The sequence below is a fragment of the Zonotrichia albicollis genome, assembly GCF_047830755.1.
Source record: "Zonotrichia albicollis isolate bZonAlb1 chromosome Z unlocalized genomic scaffold, bZonAlb1.hap1 SUPER_Z_unloc_1, whole genome shotgun sequence".
NCBI classification, from domain to species: Eukaryota; Metazoa; Chordata; class Aves; order Passeriformes; family Passerellidae; genus Zonotrichia; species Zonotrichia albicollis.
The window spans coordinates 226,844-241,779 of NW_027428339.1; the positions used below are offsets into that span (position 1 = coordinate 226,844).

General features: G+C 39.6%; 2 protein-coding genes across 9 annotated transcripts in view; one reads left to right on the forward strand and one right to left on the reverse strand.

Moving 5' to 3' along the window:
• Window positions 1-279: 279 nt before the first annotated feature.
• LOC141725189 (thioredoxin-like protein 1) lies at window positions 280-12,286 on the reverse strand. 2 transcript variants are annotated; one of them, XM_074533781.1, is made up of 8 exons: window positions 12,100-12,281; window positions 10,800-10,896; window positions 10,347-10,520; window positions 10,006-10,128; window positions 9,556-9,625; window positions 5,865-6,037; window positions 4,691-4,795; window positions 280-3,856 (listed from the first exon to the last, which is right to left on the reverse strand). In XM_074533781.1, the coding sequence occupies exons 1-8, from the start codon at window positions 12,195-12,197 to the stop codon at window positions 3,827-3,829; spliced, it is 870 nt and encodes a 289-aa protein (XP_074389882.1). In that variant the 5' UTR covers window positions 12,198-12,281; the 3' UTR covers window positions 280-3,826. The 2 variants fall into 2 exon arrangements, with proteins under 2 accessions (XP_074389882.1, XP_074389884.1); XM_074533783.1 differs by lacking the exons at window positions 280-3,856; window positions 4,691-4,795; window positions 5,865-6,037 and adding an exon at window positions 6,739-6,893 and having other exon boundaries at window positions 12,100-12,286.
• A 786-nt stretch (window positions 12,287-13,072) lies between these two features.
• Window positions 13,073-14,936, forward strand: part of LOC102067580 (WD repeat-containing protein 7) — a 35,859-nt gene continuing 33,995 nt past the window's right edge. For 6 of the 7 annotated variants that reach the window (XM_074533774.1, XM_074533776.1, XM_074533777.1 and 3 more), the window contains exon 1: window positions 13,073-13,219. The gene's annotated coding sequence lies outside the window, so the exon portion shown is untranslated. The other variant, XM_074533775.1, reaches the window with a different exon arrangement.

Genomic DNA, 14,936 nt, shown 5'->3' on the forward strand with positions numbered 1-14,936 from the left:
TTTAATTGTTATTTTTATTTTGGGGTTTTCTTTGTGGGTTTTTTATTACTTTTTAATTTTTATTTTATATTTATTATTTATTTATTGATGACAAAAGAACCCAAATGTGTTTGAATGTTTTCAATTCCATTTCTGCAAGGAACTCACCTTCCATGCACTCCTGCCATTACAAAATTCTCTTTATAGTGAGATTAATGATGGTTATTAATTAATTAATACAATTAATTGATTATATTTTAATTAATTAATTAATATAATGGATTAATTCTGGTTCTGCTCAAGGCCTGGCAATTCCTAAGAAATGACCCCAACAATTCTTACCTGGCTGGAAAATCAACATTTCCTCCTAAAACCAGAGAGAAATGAACCCTAAAACTGCCATGAATAAAATAAACTTCCACAATACAATTCATAAAATCCAAATCAAGTTCTACAATCCAAATAAAGTTCATGAATCAAACAAATAATCTGAATAATTCTACAATCTGTTTCCTGTGCTCTATGATAAATACTGTATTTGTGTATCAACCTATGATAAATATTTCTATGTGTATATCAAACTGCAATAAATATTTGTGTTTCAATCTATAATAAATGCTTCTATTTGTGTATCAATCTATAATCAATAATTTGTGTGTCAATCTATAATAAACACTTATATCTGTACATAAATCTGTTATAAATACTTAATATATATTTGTGTATAGGTTATCAATCTATAATAAATACTTTATTTGTGTATCAATCTAGAATATTTCTATTTGTCTATCAACCTGCAAGAAACTTTATTTGTGTATCAATCTAAAATCAATATTTCTATTTGTGCATCAATCTATAATAAATCTTTTGTGTCCACCTACCTTAATTCTTCTTTGTGTGCCAGAACAAATAAATGCATACAAATAAAGGTCATGAATAAAACAAATAATCTGAATAATTCTACAATCTGTTTCCTGTGCTCTATGATAAATACTTTATTTGTGTATCAACCTATGATAAATATTTCTATGTGTGTATCAAACTGCAATAAATATTTGTGTGTCAATCTAGAATAAATATTTCTATTTGTGTATCAATCTATAATATTTGTGTTTCAATCTATAATAAATACTTCTATTTGTGTATCAATCTATAATCAATAATTTGTGTGTCAATCTATCATAAACACTTATATCTGTACATAAATATGTTATAAATACTTAATATATATTTGTGTATAGGTTATCAATATATAATAAATACTTTATTTGTGCATCAATCTAGAATATTTCTATTTGTCTATCAAACTGCAATAAACTTTATTTGTGTATCAATCTATAATCAATATTTCCATTTGTCTATCAAACTGCAATAAATATTTGTGTATCCACCTAGAATAAATATTTTTATTTGTGTATCAATCTAGAATAAATATTTTGTATCCACCTACCTTAATTCTTCTTTGTGTGCCAGAACAAATAAATGCATACAAATAAAGGTCATGAATAAAACAAATAATCTGAATAATTCTACAATCTGTTTCCTGTGCTCTATGATAAATACTTTATTTGTGTATCAACCTATGATAAATATTTCTATGTGTGTATCAAACTGCAATAAATATTTGTGTTTCAATCCATAATATTTCTATTTGTGTATCAATCTATAATATTTGTGTTTCAATCTATAATAAATGCTTCTATTTGTGTATCAATCTATAATCAATAATTTGTGTGTCAATCTGTAATAAACACTTATATCTGTACATAAATCTGTTATAAATACTTAATATATATTTGTGTATGTTATCAATCTATAATAAATACTTTATTTGTGTGTCAATCTAGAATAAATATTTCTATGTGTGTATCAAACTGCAATAAGTATTTGTGTTTCAATCTATAAATTTCTATTTGTGTATCAATCTATAATCAATGATTTGTGTGTCAATCTATCATAAACACTTATATCTGTACATAAATATGTTATAAATACTTAATATATAATTGTGTATAGGTTATCAATCTATAATAAATACTTTATTTGTGTATCAATATAGAATATTTCCATTTGTCTATCAACCTGCAATAAACTTTATTTGTGTATCAATCTAGAATCAATATTTCTATTTGTGTATCAATCTATAATCAATAATTTGTGAGTCAATCTGTAATAAACACTTATATCTGTACATAAATATGTTATAAATACTTAATATATATTTGTGTATATGTTATCAATCTACAATAAATACTTTATCTGTGTGTTAATCTAGAATATTTCTATTTGTCTATCAAACTGCAATAAACTTTATTTGTGTATCAATCTAGAATCAATATTTCCATTTGTCTATCAAACTGCAATAAATATTTGTGTATCCACCTAGAATAAATATTTTTATTTGTGTATCAATCTAGAATAAATATTTTGTATCCACCTACCTTATTTCTTCTTTGTGTACCAGAACAAATAAATGCATACAAATAAAGGTCATGAATAAAACAAATAATCTGAATAATTCTACAATCTGTTTCCTGTACTCTGTAATAAATACTTTATTTGTGTATCAACCTATGATAAATATTTCTATGTGTGTATGAATCTGCAATAAGTATTTGTGTTTCAATCTAGAATAAATGCTTCTATTTGTGTATCAATCTATAATCAATAATTTGTGTGTCAATCTATCATAAACACTTATATCTGTACATAAATATGTTATAAATACTTAATATATATTTGTGTATAGGTTATCAATCTATAATAAATACTTTATCTGTGTGTTAATCTAGAATATTTCTATTTGTCTATCAACCTGCAATAAACTTTATTTGTGTATCAATCTAGAATCAATAATTTGTGTGTCAATCTATCATAAACACATATCTGTACATAAATGTTATAAATAATATATATTTGTGTATGTTATCAATCTATAATAAATACTTTGTGTGTTAATCTAGAATATTTCTATTTGTCTATAAACTGCAATAAACTTTATTTGTGTATCAATCTAGAATCAATATTTCTATTTGTGTATCAATCTATAATCAATAATTTGTGTGCCAATCTATAATAAACATATCTGTACATAAATCTATTACAAATACTTAATATATATTTGTGTATAGGTTATCAATCTACAATAAATACTTTATTTGTGCATCAATCTAGAATATTCCTATTTATCTATCAAACTGCAATAAACTTTATTTGTGCATCAATCTAGAATCAATATTTCTATTTGTGCATCAATCTAGAATAAATCTTTTGTATCCACCTACCTTAATTCTTCTTTGTGTGCCAGAACAGATAAATGCATACAAATCAAGTTCCTGAATGAGATAAATCAATTGAATAATTCTACATCTCCTGTGCCCTGATTTGTAGGGGATGAACCCGTGGGGCTCCAGTTCTGCAGGAATGTGGGGGAATGCACCCTAAAATGTCACAAATAAATAAATCACCAGAATCATTCCACAATCTCATTTCCAGGGAATGCACCCTAAAATGTCACAAATAAATAAATAACCACAATAATCCCACACTGCTTTTGAGGGGCTGTGTGGGAGAACAAACTGAGCTTACTGGCAGGTGCCCTGGAACTCTCAGCAGCTGCAACAGCCTCAGGCCCTTCCTGCAAAACCAAAAATGCACCTGGGCAAAAGTCAGCACTTTTATTTACAAATCCAGCAGCAGCAGCAGGAACAGGAGGAGGAGGAGGAGGAGGAGGCGAGGAAGATGCTCCAGCTAAAGCAATGATTTATTGGGAATGGCAGCAAATCAAAGGGACAGTCCCTGCTTACGGCAGCACTTAGGAATGGACAAAGGAAACCAGGCTGGCTTCCTAGTGGCTCTCGCCCTTCTTGCCCACTACCTGCAGGAGGAAACAGCACAGTCAACCTTCAACCAAAAATTCCCTTTTTTCCCCCCAAAAAATCCCCATTTCCCCCCCAGAATGCTCAATTTCCCTGCCCCGCAAAGCTCCCTTTTCTTGTCCCCAAAACTCCCTTTTTCGCCCATCAAAATTCCCATTTTTCCCAGCAAAATCCCCATTTTTCCCATCAAAATACCCATGTTTTTGGGATTTTGGGGTTAAATAGGAATTTTATAAGGAAAAAAATGGTAGTTTGGGGAGAAAAATGAAGTGTGTTACAGAGAGGAAGTAGTTGTGTAGAGGAAAATGAAAAACAAAGGAGAAAGAAGGCAGAAGAATTAGGAGAAAGGAGAAAAAATAGAGGAAAATGGGGATTTTAGGGAAAATGGCAATAAATAGGCAAATTAAAGGGGGAAAGTAGAAAAAAAGAGGAGAAAAAAGGGAAAAGATGGGAAAATGGCAAAAAAAAAAAGGGAAAAGAAGAAACACTGGCAGCCAGTGTTTCAGTCTGGCAGAATGAGGGAGGTCTAAAATCTGCATTTATTTTAGAGCAGCAGAATGATTTCTGAATGATTTTCAGTGGCAGTGAAAGGCAGGAAAAGCTGTGAAACTCCTTTATTATTAGCAGCAGAGAAATGAAGGTTTAGTTTCAAAAAGAAATTAAATTTTGGTTTTGCTGTGAGAACTAAGCAGTTCATGCAGGTGTCATGTTGGTGTTAGTGCTTTGAACCTGCTGAAATGTGCACCATAAATACTGAAGCAGTTTATTTTAAATTAAAAAGAAATAAAATAAACTGCTTGATTTAAAAGAAAGAATAAAAGCAAGGGGCTCACTCGTTTGAAGTCGTTCATGTTGGTGGCCTGCACTGGAGTGCCAATAAATGTGAAATATGTGATTCTCGTCGTCTCTTCGTCGCCATGATTGGACTGCACAAACAACTGCCACGGGGAAAAGCCAAAAGAAGCACTTGTAAAATTTCAGATTTTCATTTTCAGATTTTCATTTCAGAACAATCCTTTTGCCAGGATTTTTTCTGAGAATAATTACCTGCTGCTGTGCAATGCAACAGGGTGTATCTGTGATTGGTGTGATGTGATTGTTTTTAATTAATGGACAATCACAAGACTTTAGTATCATTCTTTTCTATTCCTTGCTAGCATCTGATGAAATCCTTTATTATTTTACTATAGTTTTAATAATGTATCTATCCTAAAATAATAAATCAGCCTTCAGAACCATGGAGTCAGAACTTTGCTGTGGGGATCTCTATTTGTCAGAGTGACTTGGAGAAAAGTTCCCAAGTCTTTTTTCCCACCTTGAAGAAGGAGTCAGGGCTCTCAAGGTTGTTTATTGGATCTTATCTAGAAAATTCTTTTTTCTTGTCCAGCAGGACAGTGCCAGGCACTCTGCGTTATGTCTTTATATTAAAACTTATGTTTTGAATATGATGTGTGTATTTTGTGATGTGATTTTTAATGATGTGTACACTGTGTACAATTATGTACCAGTACCTGTCCCCTGTGTTAGACAGGGAGCTTCTACTCTGGACCAATGCAGAAGTGCCACCATCACAGCAGGAGATGGAGAAAGTTCAGCTCCCTCCATCTTGCCATACCAAAACCACTAAAATCCACTTTTCCACCCCGTGATAACTTCACTATTATTCTGTTTCATTTGTCCTGACTTGCAGACCTTCACCTGAGGTTGGTAACTTTCAAAGCCAGAGGTGTTCTGGGCTCTGTGCAAGGCTCTCTGAGCCCTTGGCCAGAGGGAAGTGCTGGCTTCTGACATCTCCCCCTTGTGTGCACACCCCATCTGTGCCCTCCAGATGTGGCAGCTGACCAAATCCCACCTTCATTTCCATCCCACACATCCCTGTCTGTTATTTAACACCCATTCATGGAGCAGCGCTGTTTCACAGGGATTGCCCACAGCCCCAGGCTGGCCGGGCTGTGACACAAAGTGACAAACAGCCAGCAGTGCCACTGCCCAGCTGGTGGCACTCACAGTGACACTGTTGACGTTCTGGAACTTGACGTAGCGCAGCTGCACGATGCCGTCCTCGCGGATGTCCTCGGGGCCCAGCTGCAGCGCCTGCGTGGGCTCGCTGCGCTCGGCCTCCTCAAAGTCCATGGAGCGCGGCAGGTTGATGAAAATCTTGATGGACTTGGGGCCCTGCCCTGGGACACACAGGGAATGGGAATTACAGTCCCTGGGATGGATTTGGGGCCATGGACACACAGGGAATGAATGGGAATTACAGTCCCTGGGATGGATTTGGGGCCCTGCCCTGGGACACACAGGGAATGGGAATTACAGTCCCTGGGATGGATTTGGGGCCCTGCCCTGGGACACACAGGGAATGGGAATTACAGTCCCTGGGATGGATTTGGGGCCTGGGACACACACAGGGAATGAATGGGAATTACAGTCCCTGGGATGGATTTGGGGCCCTGCCCTGGGACACACAGGGAATGGGAATTACAGTCCCAGGGATGGATTTGGGGCATGGACACACACAGGCAATGGGAATTACAGTCCCAGGGATGGATTTGGGGCATGGACACACACAGGCAATGGGAATTACAGTCCCTGGGATGGATTTGGGGCCATGGACACACACAGGCAATGGGAATTACAGTCCCAGGGATGGATTTGGGGCATGGACACACACAGGCAATGGGAATTACAGTCCCTGGGATGGATTTGGGGCATGGACACACACAGGCAATGGGAATTACAGTCCCAGGGATGGATTTGGGGCATGGACACACACAGGGAATGAATGGGAATTACAGTCCCAGGGATGGATTTGGGGCCTGGGACACACACTGGCAATGGGAATTACAGTCCCTGGGATGGATTTGGGGCCTGGGACACACACAGGGAATGGGAATTACAGTCCCTGGGATGGATTTGGGGCCTGGGACACACACTGGCAATGGGAATTACAGTCCCTGGGATGGATTTGGGCCATGGACACACACAGGGAATGAATGGGAATTACAGTCCCTGGGATGGATTTGGGGCCCTGCCCTGGGACACACAGGCAATGGGAATTACAGCCCCAGAAATGGCAGGACCCAGCCAGGAGATTGCACACGCTGCACAGTGGGAGCTTGGTTATTATAAAATGCTGGGAACATTTCCATGGATCTCACTCTGGCCTGGAATTGAATCCAGGTCTCTCTCCAGGCTACCAAACTATGAACACTTCTATTTGTGTACCAAACCACAATAAAGATTGTATTTGTGTATCAAACTATAGGAAGTATTCCTTTATCAATCTACAGTAAATACCTTGTGTGTCAATCTATAATAAACACTTCTGCCTGTGTATCAAACTATAGCAAATATGGTATTTGTGTATCAATGTATAGTAAACACTTCATTTTGTGTATCAAGCTATGATAGCTATTTTTATCTATAAGAAATACTTCCATTTGTGTATCAAACTGCAATAAATAATTTGTGTATCAATCTATAAGAAATAATTCTATTTGTGTATCGGTATATCATAAAAACTTTGATGTGTGTATCAAACTACACCAAATCCTTTATTTGTGTATCAACCTATAACAAATATTTCTATTTGTGTATCAAAATGCAATAAATAATTTGTGCATCAATCTATAATAAATATTTCTATTTGTGTCTCAAACTGCAGTAAACACTTCTATCTCTGTATGAAACTACAGTAAATACTTGGATGTGTTTATCAATCTATAATAAATACTTTTACTTGCATATCAAACTATAGTAAATATTTGTGTATTAATCTATAATAAATATTTCTATTTATGTATCAATCTATAATAAATCTGTGTGCATCAAACAATAAGAAATACTTTATTTGTGTATCAAGCTGTAAAACATACTTCTATGTGTGTATCCACCTATAATAAATATTTCTACTGTGTACCAAACTATAGCATATATTTGTGCATTAAAATACAATAAATACTTTATTTGTGTATCCACCTATAATAAATATTTCTTTTTGTGTATCAATCTATAGCACTTCTATGTGTGCATCAATATATAACCGATATTTCTATTTGTGTATCAAACTATAATAAATACTTCTACATGTGTATCAACCTATAAAAATATTTCTATTTATGTATCAATCTACAATAAATACTTCCATGTGTGGATCAATCTGTAATAAACATTTATATTTGTGTACCAGTCTACAATACTTGTAAATGTGCATCAATCTATAATAAATACTTCCATGTGTGTATCCACCTATAATAAATATTTCTATGTGTGTATCAACTGCAATAAATAATTTGTGTATTAATCTATAATAAACACTTCTATGTGGGTATCAATTTATAACAAATATTTCTATTTTTGTATCAAACCACAGTAAATATTTGTGTAACAATCTATAATAAATATTTCATGTTGTGTATCAATGTATAATACTTTGTGCATCAACCTATAACAAATATCTCTATTTGGTGTATCAAACTACAATGAATTGTGTATCAATTTATAACAAATACTTCTATATGTGCATCCACCTAGAGTAAATATTGCTATTTGTGTATCAAACTTCAATACTTTATTTGTGTATCAATTTATAATAAATACTTCTCTGTGTGTATCAATCAATAATAAATCTACGTATGCATCAAACTCTAAGAAATACTTTAATTATCAATTTATAATAAATACTTCTGTGTGTGTATCAATCTATAATAAATACTTCAACTGGCATATCAAACTATAGTAAATATTTGTGTATCAATCTATAATAAATCTATGTGTGCATCAAACTATAAGAAATACTTTATTTGTGTATCAATCTGTAATAAATACTTCTATGTGTGCATCCACCTAGAATAAATATTGCTATTTGTGTATCAAACTTCAATACTTTATTTGTGTATCAATTTGTAATAAATATTTCTATTTGTGTATCAATCAATAATAAATCTGCGTATGCATCAAACTCTAAGAAATACTTTAATTATCAATTTATAATAAATACTTCTATGTGTGCATCCACCTATAAGTATTTCTATTTGTGTATCAAACTACAATAAATAATTTGTGTATCAATCTATAAGAAGTATTTCTATTTCTATCTGTGTATCAATATCTGTGAAATACTTCTATTTGTGTATCAATCTATAACAAATATTGCTATTTGTGTATCAATCTACAAGAAATACTTCTATGTGTGTATCCACCTATAATAAATACTTTATTTATGTATCAATCTACAAAAAATACTTCTATGTGTGCATCAATCTGTAATAAATATTTCTATTTGTGTATCTATAATAAATACTTGTAAATGTGTATCAATCTATAATACTTTGATTTGTGTATCAAACTACAATAAATAATTTGTGTATCAATCTATAATAAACATTTGTATGTGCACATCAATATATAATAAATACTTGCAAATGTGTATCAATCTATAATAAATATTTCTATTTGTGTATCAGTCTATAATTAATACTTGTATCAATAGAAATACTTCTGTTTGTGTATCAAACAATAGGAAATACTTTGTGTAAGAATCTATAATAAACATTTTGATTTGTGTGTCACTTCTCTTTGTGTACCAAACTGTAGGAAACACTTTGTGCATCTATCTATAATAAATTGATTTGTGTGTCAAACTCTGATCTTTGCCCATCAATCAACAATAAATAATTCCACGTGTGTCACTCACCATTGTCTGGCCCCTGCAGTTTCATAGAGTAAAGCTTGACAGGCTGACTAAAAGCTACAGTGATGAGCAGCTGTGGAGGGAAAAAACCAAAATTACACCCTGGTTTGTGCACTTGGAACCAAGTGGAAAACAACAAAGAGGGAAAAAACCAAAATTACACCCTGGTTTGTGCACTTGGAACCAACCCAGCACAGGAGATAGGAATAGGGCAGCTCTGAATAAAATGCTGGGCTCACTTCCCCTGTTCCACCCATCCTGGGCCTTTACTGCCCTGTGCCTGGGCATTCTCAGGGTGGAAACCTTGGGAGCCTGCAGAACATTCCAGGTGTGCAGCAGCCACTGGAGCTGTGGGCAGCACATCCTGGGAGCCCAGGGCTCCTGCAGGAGAACATCCTGGATCCATGGGCAGCACATCCTTTCCTGCAGCCCTGGCCCACGTGCAGCACACACCTGCTCGTCGCAGTCGGACTCCAGGTAGGAGGAGTCCTTGCGCAGGCAGTTCTCGAAGCCGTGCTCGTCGCTCTCGTTGAGGCACTCGCAGCCAGCCTTGTTGATGAAGGGCAGCAGATCCATCTGGGGACAGAGAGCACAGCTGCTCACAGCTGGGACAGCCACAGCACGGCACACAAAATGCATTTTAATGACTAGAGACATCCTTTATTCTTAGGAAATGTGTATATGTCAATATTTACATTTTCTTAGGCAGCTCTGCCTAAAACCCAGCTATTTGCCTTCAAGCACATTTGTTGTAACACTTGAGCTACACAACAAAGCTGTGGGCAGCTACTCACATATCCTTTGGGGATGTCAGTGTCCTCGCTGTTGCCAGGATCGTTCTCCAGGTGCTGTTTGATTTTGTCCTCCAGGCCCACGGCATCTGCTCCCTGGTACTGGTCGATGCGCACCTTGTTCCGGAAGAACAGGAACGTGGGCGTTGCTGAGATGTTGTTGGTGGCAGCTGTGCCCTGGGAGCAGATGGGAGTCCCCATTAGTGCTTCAGGCAGTCTCTGGGAGCTACCCAGTGCCACCAATAAACCCATTTAGTTCATTTTTTGAAATGTATTTAATTCACCCTAGTGCTGTGGGGTGAGGATCAGTGAATTTCTGTGCTTTCCCACTGCTCCAAGGCAGGGCAGCACAGCATTGGCAGGGATTTGTTCTCCCAGGTTGGGAGCAGTCACTGCCAGGGCTGCTGTGCCCTCACTGTGCCCTGCTGGGCAGCAGGAAGGTTCTGGAGCACACACCTGGCACTGGTGCACGTCCACCTCCAGGAATGTGGCCTGCGGGTATTTGTTGCTCAGGGCGTTGAAGGCGGGCGCGATCCGCAGGCAAGGGCCGCACCTGCGGGAAAAGCGACACTTCCATGAATTCCGTGCCTGGATTCTTTGTCATTGCCTGCCCCACATGGAATCAGAATGTTCCTGCTCTCCCTGATATCCTGCTGGAAAAGCAGCCTCTCTACCTGGCTGCCCGCTGCCGATACAATGAACTGTGACATTTGGGAACCTGCAATTTATTGTCTTTATTCGCAGCGTTTTTACCACAGTCCTGCTCAAGAAAGTGTTACAAAGGGAAAATACTACTCACAAAAAACTCATGTCTTTAGCCCATCCAGGGAAAAAATTATATTTACACACAACTTAAATATTTAATGGTCAACACGTATCGAATTGTTCCCACAACAAATCTCATTTACAGCTCTAATCAGTTATTCCCATATTTATTTGGCCCTGGGAGGACAGAGTTGGTTTCTTTTGATTTAATTGCATTGCCTTGGATGAAAATGTGTATTTTTTATTTATTCTGCGTCACCAAAAGTGTAGGAAGTGCTTGGCTACAGCAATTCCTGTAAAGGGAGTTTCTCACTGAGAAAGAGAAACGAAAAGTGGAATGAAAAAACCCCGACGCAGAAAATTGGCAAAAAACCACCCATAACTAAGAGGCAGCAGCCACAAAATAATGAGGTGCCCTATGAACCCCCAAAGACCCGAGATTATCACTATTCTCCCTAATTTCACAAATTAACGGGGATAATTCAGATATCCAGGTTTATTTGGTGACAAATTCATCTCGATTTCATCACAGTCGCACCTCCCTGCTGAGGAGGGGAAAAGGGATAATCTACTTGTCCCGGGCAAATGGGGTGCGGATCAAGGCAAGTTTTATGGGGCAAAAGATGTTTTTGCAAGTTTTAAGTTGTTTTTAGCGCTGTCCGTGCCTTGTTCCCATCACTTTGCTGGCCTTTAACGGGGCTTTAAAGCAGCGCAGCCCCTGCTCCCTCAGAGCGCCTGAGGGATGGCGGGTCCGCGGGCAGTGGGTTCGGCGGGAAAAACGGGAATTTATCCCAGGATCTCGAAACATTGTGTTAAAAATCACGGAACTTAGAAAGGCGCTGATGCTGCGACTGCACTGACGCGTTCCGGAGCGCCCCTCACGCTGCAACCCGCGCCGGGGAAACCCGAATAAAAACACGGCAACAGCGGAGCCTTTCCCGGAGCCTGAGGCGGAACGGGCGCGCAGGAGCCGCCCCCCGCCCTCACTCACCCCCTCATGGTGAATTTCACCACGGCTAAGCGGGAGCCGGCGGCGCTCAGCTCGGGCTGGAACTCGGTGTCGTTGGCGATCACCTTCACGCCCGCCATGGCCGCGGGCCCCGGTGGCGGTGCCGGGTGCGATGTGCAGCGTCACGGCGGGCAGGACGCCCGGCATGCACCGCTGGCACGGGCGCAGGCGCGGCCGCCCCGCTCCGCTCCCGCCCGGCCGCCATCTTGGGGTAGGGCAGTGCGGATGCGGTGACGTCACCGGCCGCCATTTTGGGAATGGGCAGCGAGGTCGCCGGCCGCCATTTTGAGAACGGGCAGCCGTGAGGGAGCGGCGCCCCCTGGCGGCCATTTTGGGAAAGCGCAAGCGCGGGAATTTTGTGAGGGGAGAGACGCGATTTTAAATATCAAAATAAAACTTCAGTACTAGTTTCGTCATCAACTCGTTTTTTGGTGACGTTATGGGGATGACTGATGTAAATTTTTGTCACCTTACTGAAATTATGCTTTTTAATAAAGTCGCGCCGCCGCGATACGGAAAAGAATTGCGAAACAAACACCGAAGCCAACAGAGGGGAAATAAGATATAAGTGCTTGTAATAACCACAAAATAAAACCAAAATTAAATCCAGGACTTTCTCCGACCCAATTCGCAGCGTCATTTCTGACAACTTCCCAACGTACTTTAGAACCATGAGCAGTACACCCGCCCCTCAGAACATCCCGCAGGCTCCCCGCCCCTCAGAACATCCCTGAGGGCCACTTCAAAATGTCACTTCAAGACGTCTCATAATTCCGTTTTTCCTGCTAAACACCAGGAATATCCCCAGCACTCTACCCTCGCCTGCTGTAATTCAAAAGCCTCGCAGCAATCGCTAACCAATGAATTAATTTTTAAAGCAAGTAATCACCGGCGGCTTCCCCGCGCTCCCTCAGCGTCACCCGGCGGTTTCCACGGCGGCGGCGCTTTGCCGTCAAGCGCGCCGGCCGGGGCTTTGCGCCAGTGTCACGTGACGCGCTGTCGTCCGGCCGCTGCCGCACCGAGCGCGGCGGGGCCGCGGCGCCCGGGACACCCGCGGGCCGGGACAGCGCCCGCCACCGGCACCGGCACCGGCACCGAGCAGGTGCGGCAGGGACCGGGGCGGGAGAGCGGCTCGCTGCCGGCGGGAGCGCGGGGCGAGCGCAGGCCCCGCAGCATCCCCTGCGCCGGGAGCGCTGAGCAGGCTGCGGCAGCGGCAGGCGCGGGGACCCGGGCGGTCCGGGACCGACACCCGGCTGGGCCGGAGCCCAGGGAGCCAGGGATCCCGGGACAGCGGTAACGGAGCACGATGGGCTTTGGGATTCCGTCAGGGCTCACCTCAAAGCGAGCACCGGGTTATTAATGGAAGGATGGAGGTTTCCATCGCTGCTAACGGAGAGGCTCCTGGCAGGAATGGATTCTCTGGGGGGGTTAAATGCCTTTTAATGCCGATTTTTTGCTACCTCGCAGCCTTGCCCGGGTTTATTTCCCTTTCCCGTGCCAGACGCGGTGCTCTTGGCACCCAGGGATGGGATTTGGGGTGCTCCAGCTGCTTTGGATAACTGTCCTTGGTGACAGTTCGACACAGGAAAAATTACAGTGGCTTCAGTGTGCCATCAAATTAAGCACCGGGAAAACCTGCAAGTGGCTTCCCAAGGCGTTAATTAACTCCACTCTCGTGTCCCAAATTAGTGTTTTGTTCTCTCTCTGGGTTTGGAAGCTCCTGCATACCCAGGGAAGGTGTTCTCATTGTATTCTCCCTGTCCATCCCTAAGTAACAATTAGAAAGTCTAACCCGTCATTAAATTTAAAATCATTAGATTTTCCCAAAATGCATAAACAGCCCATTTATAGCTATGTTATACTATTTAACACTGTTCAGTGCTATTTATTCGTATTTTGGAGGCAGATTATTGCACACAAATCCTGTGATTAATTCTTTCCTCGGTGGAAATGCAAATGTTTGGGAAGAGCTGCTCTGGTGTAACAGAGGCAGGGTTACTTTTGCTTTACCTCTTCCTCCCATGGGTTTGTTTTGTTTGGGGGCTTTTCTGTAAAAATCCACAGTGTGGATTTCTGGGTGGACAGCTTGGAAAGGGTTGGAGTCTTGGATTCAGTGTTTCACTCCTTGTACTTGAAAAATCAGTTTAGTGGCTTTCCTGAAATAGGAACTGATCCGGGATTAAATGTGTCTAAGTCCCACCTTCAAGCACAGCAGTTCAAAGAGTCACTGGATTGTTCTCTCAGGTTAACACATTATTTAACTTTTTTTTATTTTATTCTTTTCCTCATTTAAATAATTGCTTTCTGTTAAAATAGTTTAAAAATTCTATTTTTGGGAGGGTTTTTTACCACATCCCTGCATTTGTTCTGTTAATTGTACAATATTGTTATGTCTTTCCCACATCCCTGCGTTTGCTGTATGTCTAAGAGTACAATTATTTCTATTTTATTTATTTATTATTACATGCAAGGTTTTATGTGAGAAAATTTCAGGGGGAGGAAATAAATACAAGGATGATGTGGGTATATCCCTGTGTACGTGGAATAACAATAATCTGCTCCATTGTGTTCTGGGAGGAAAACCAGGATTTTGGTGCTTATGGATAGACACCAATTTACCCCATGGAGACTCAGGAGGAATTGTACTCGTGGCATCTCCATTTTGTGCTTCCAAGTTCCCTTTTTTTTTTTTTGCTTTTGGGCCCCTTTGGCGCTGGGACAGTGCTGATTTGCTCCTGTACTTTGTCATCACTGATGTCAAAAAATGGAATTATTGATTGTTTTCCGACAAAAAGGCATTTTGGTGCTGCCAGGGGCTG

Bases quoted from the DNA above. Each gene is read 5' to 3' on its own strand.
- LOC141725189 (XM_074533781.1), bottom strand. From the start codon at position 12,197: ATGGCGGGCGTGAAGGTGATCGCCAACGACACCGAGTTCCAGCCCGAG. The intron at 10,129-10,346 runs GTGAGTAGCTGC...CTCTGTCCCCAG, and splicing joins CTGACATCCCCAAAGGATAT to ATGGATCTGCTGCCCTTCAT. The intron at 9,626-10,005 runs GTGTGTGCTGCA...TTCCCTCCACAG, and splicing joins AGTCCGACTGCGACGAGCAG to CTGCTCATCACTGTAGCTTT.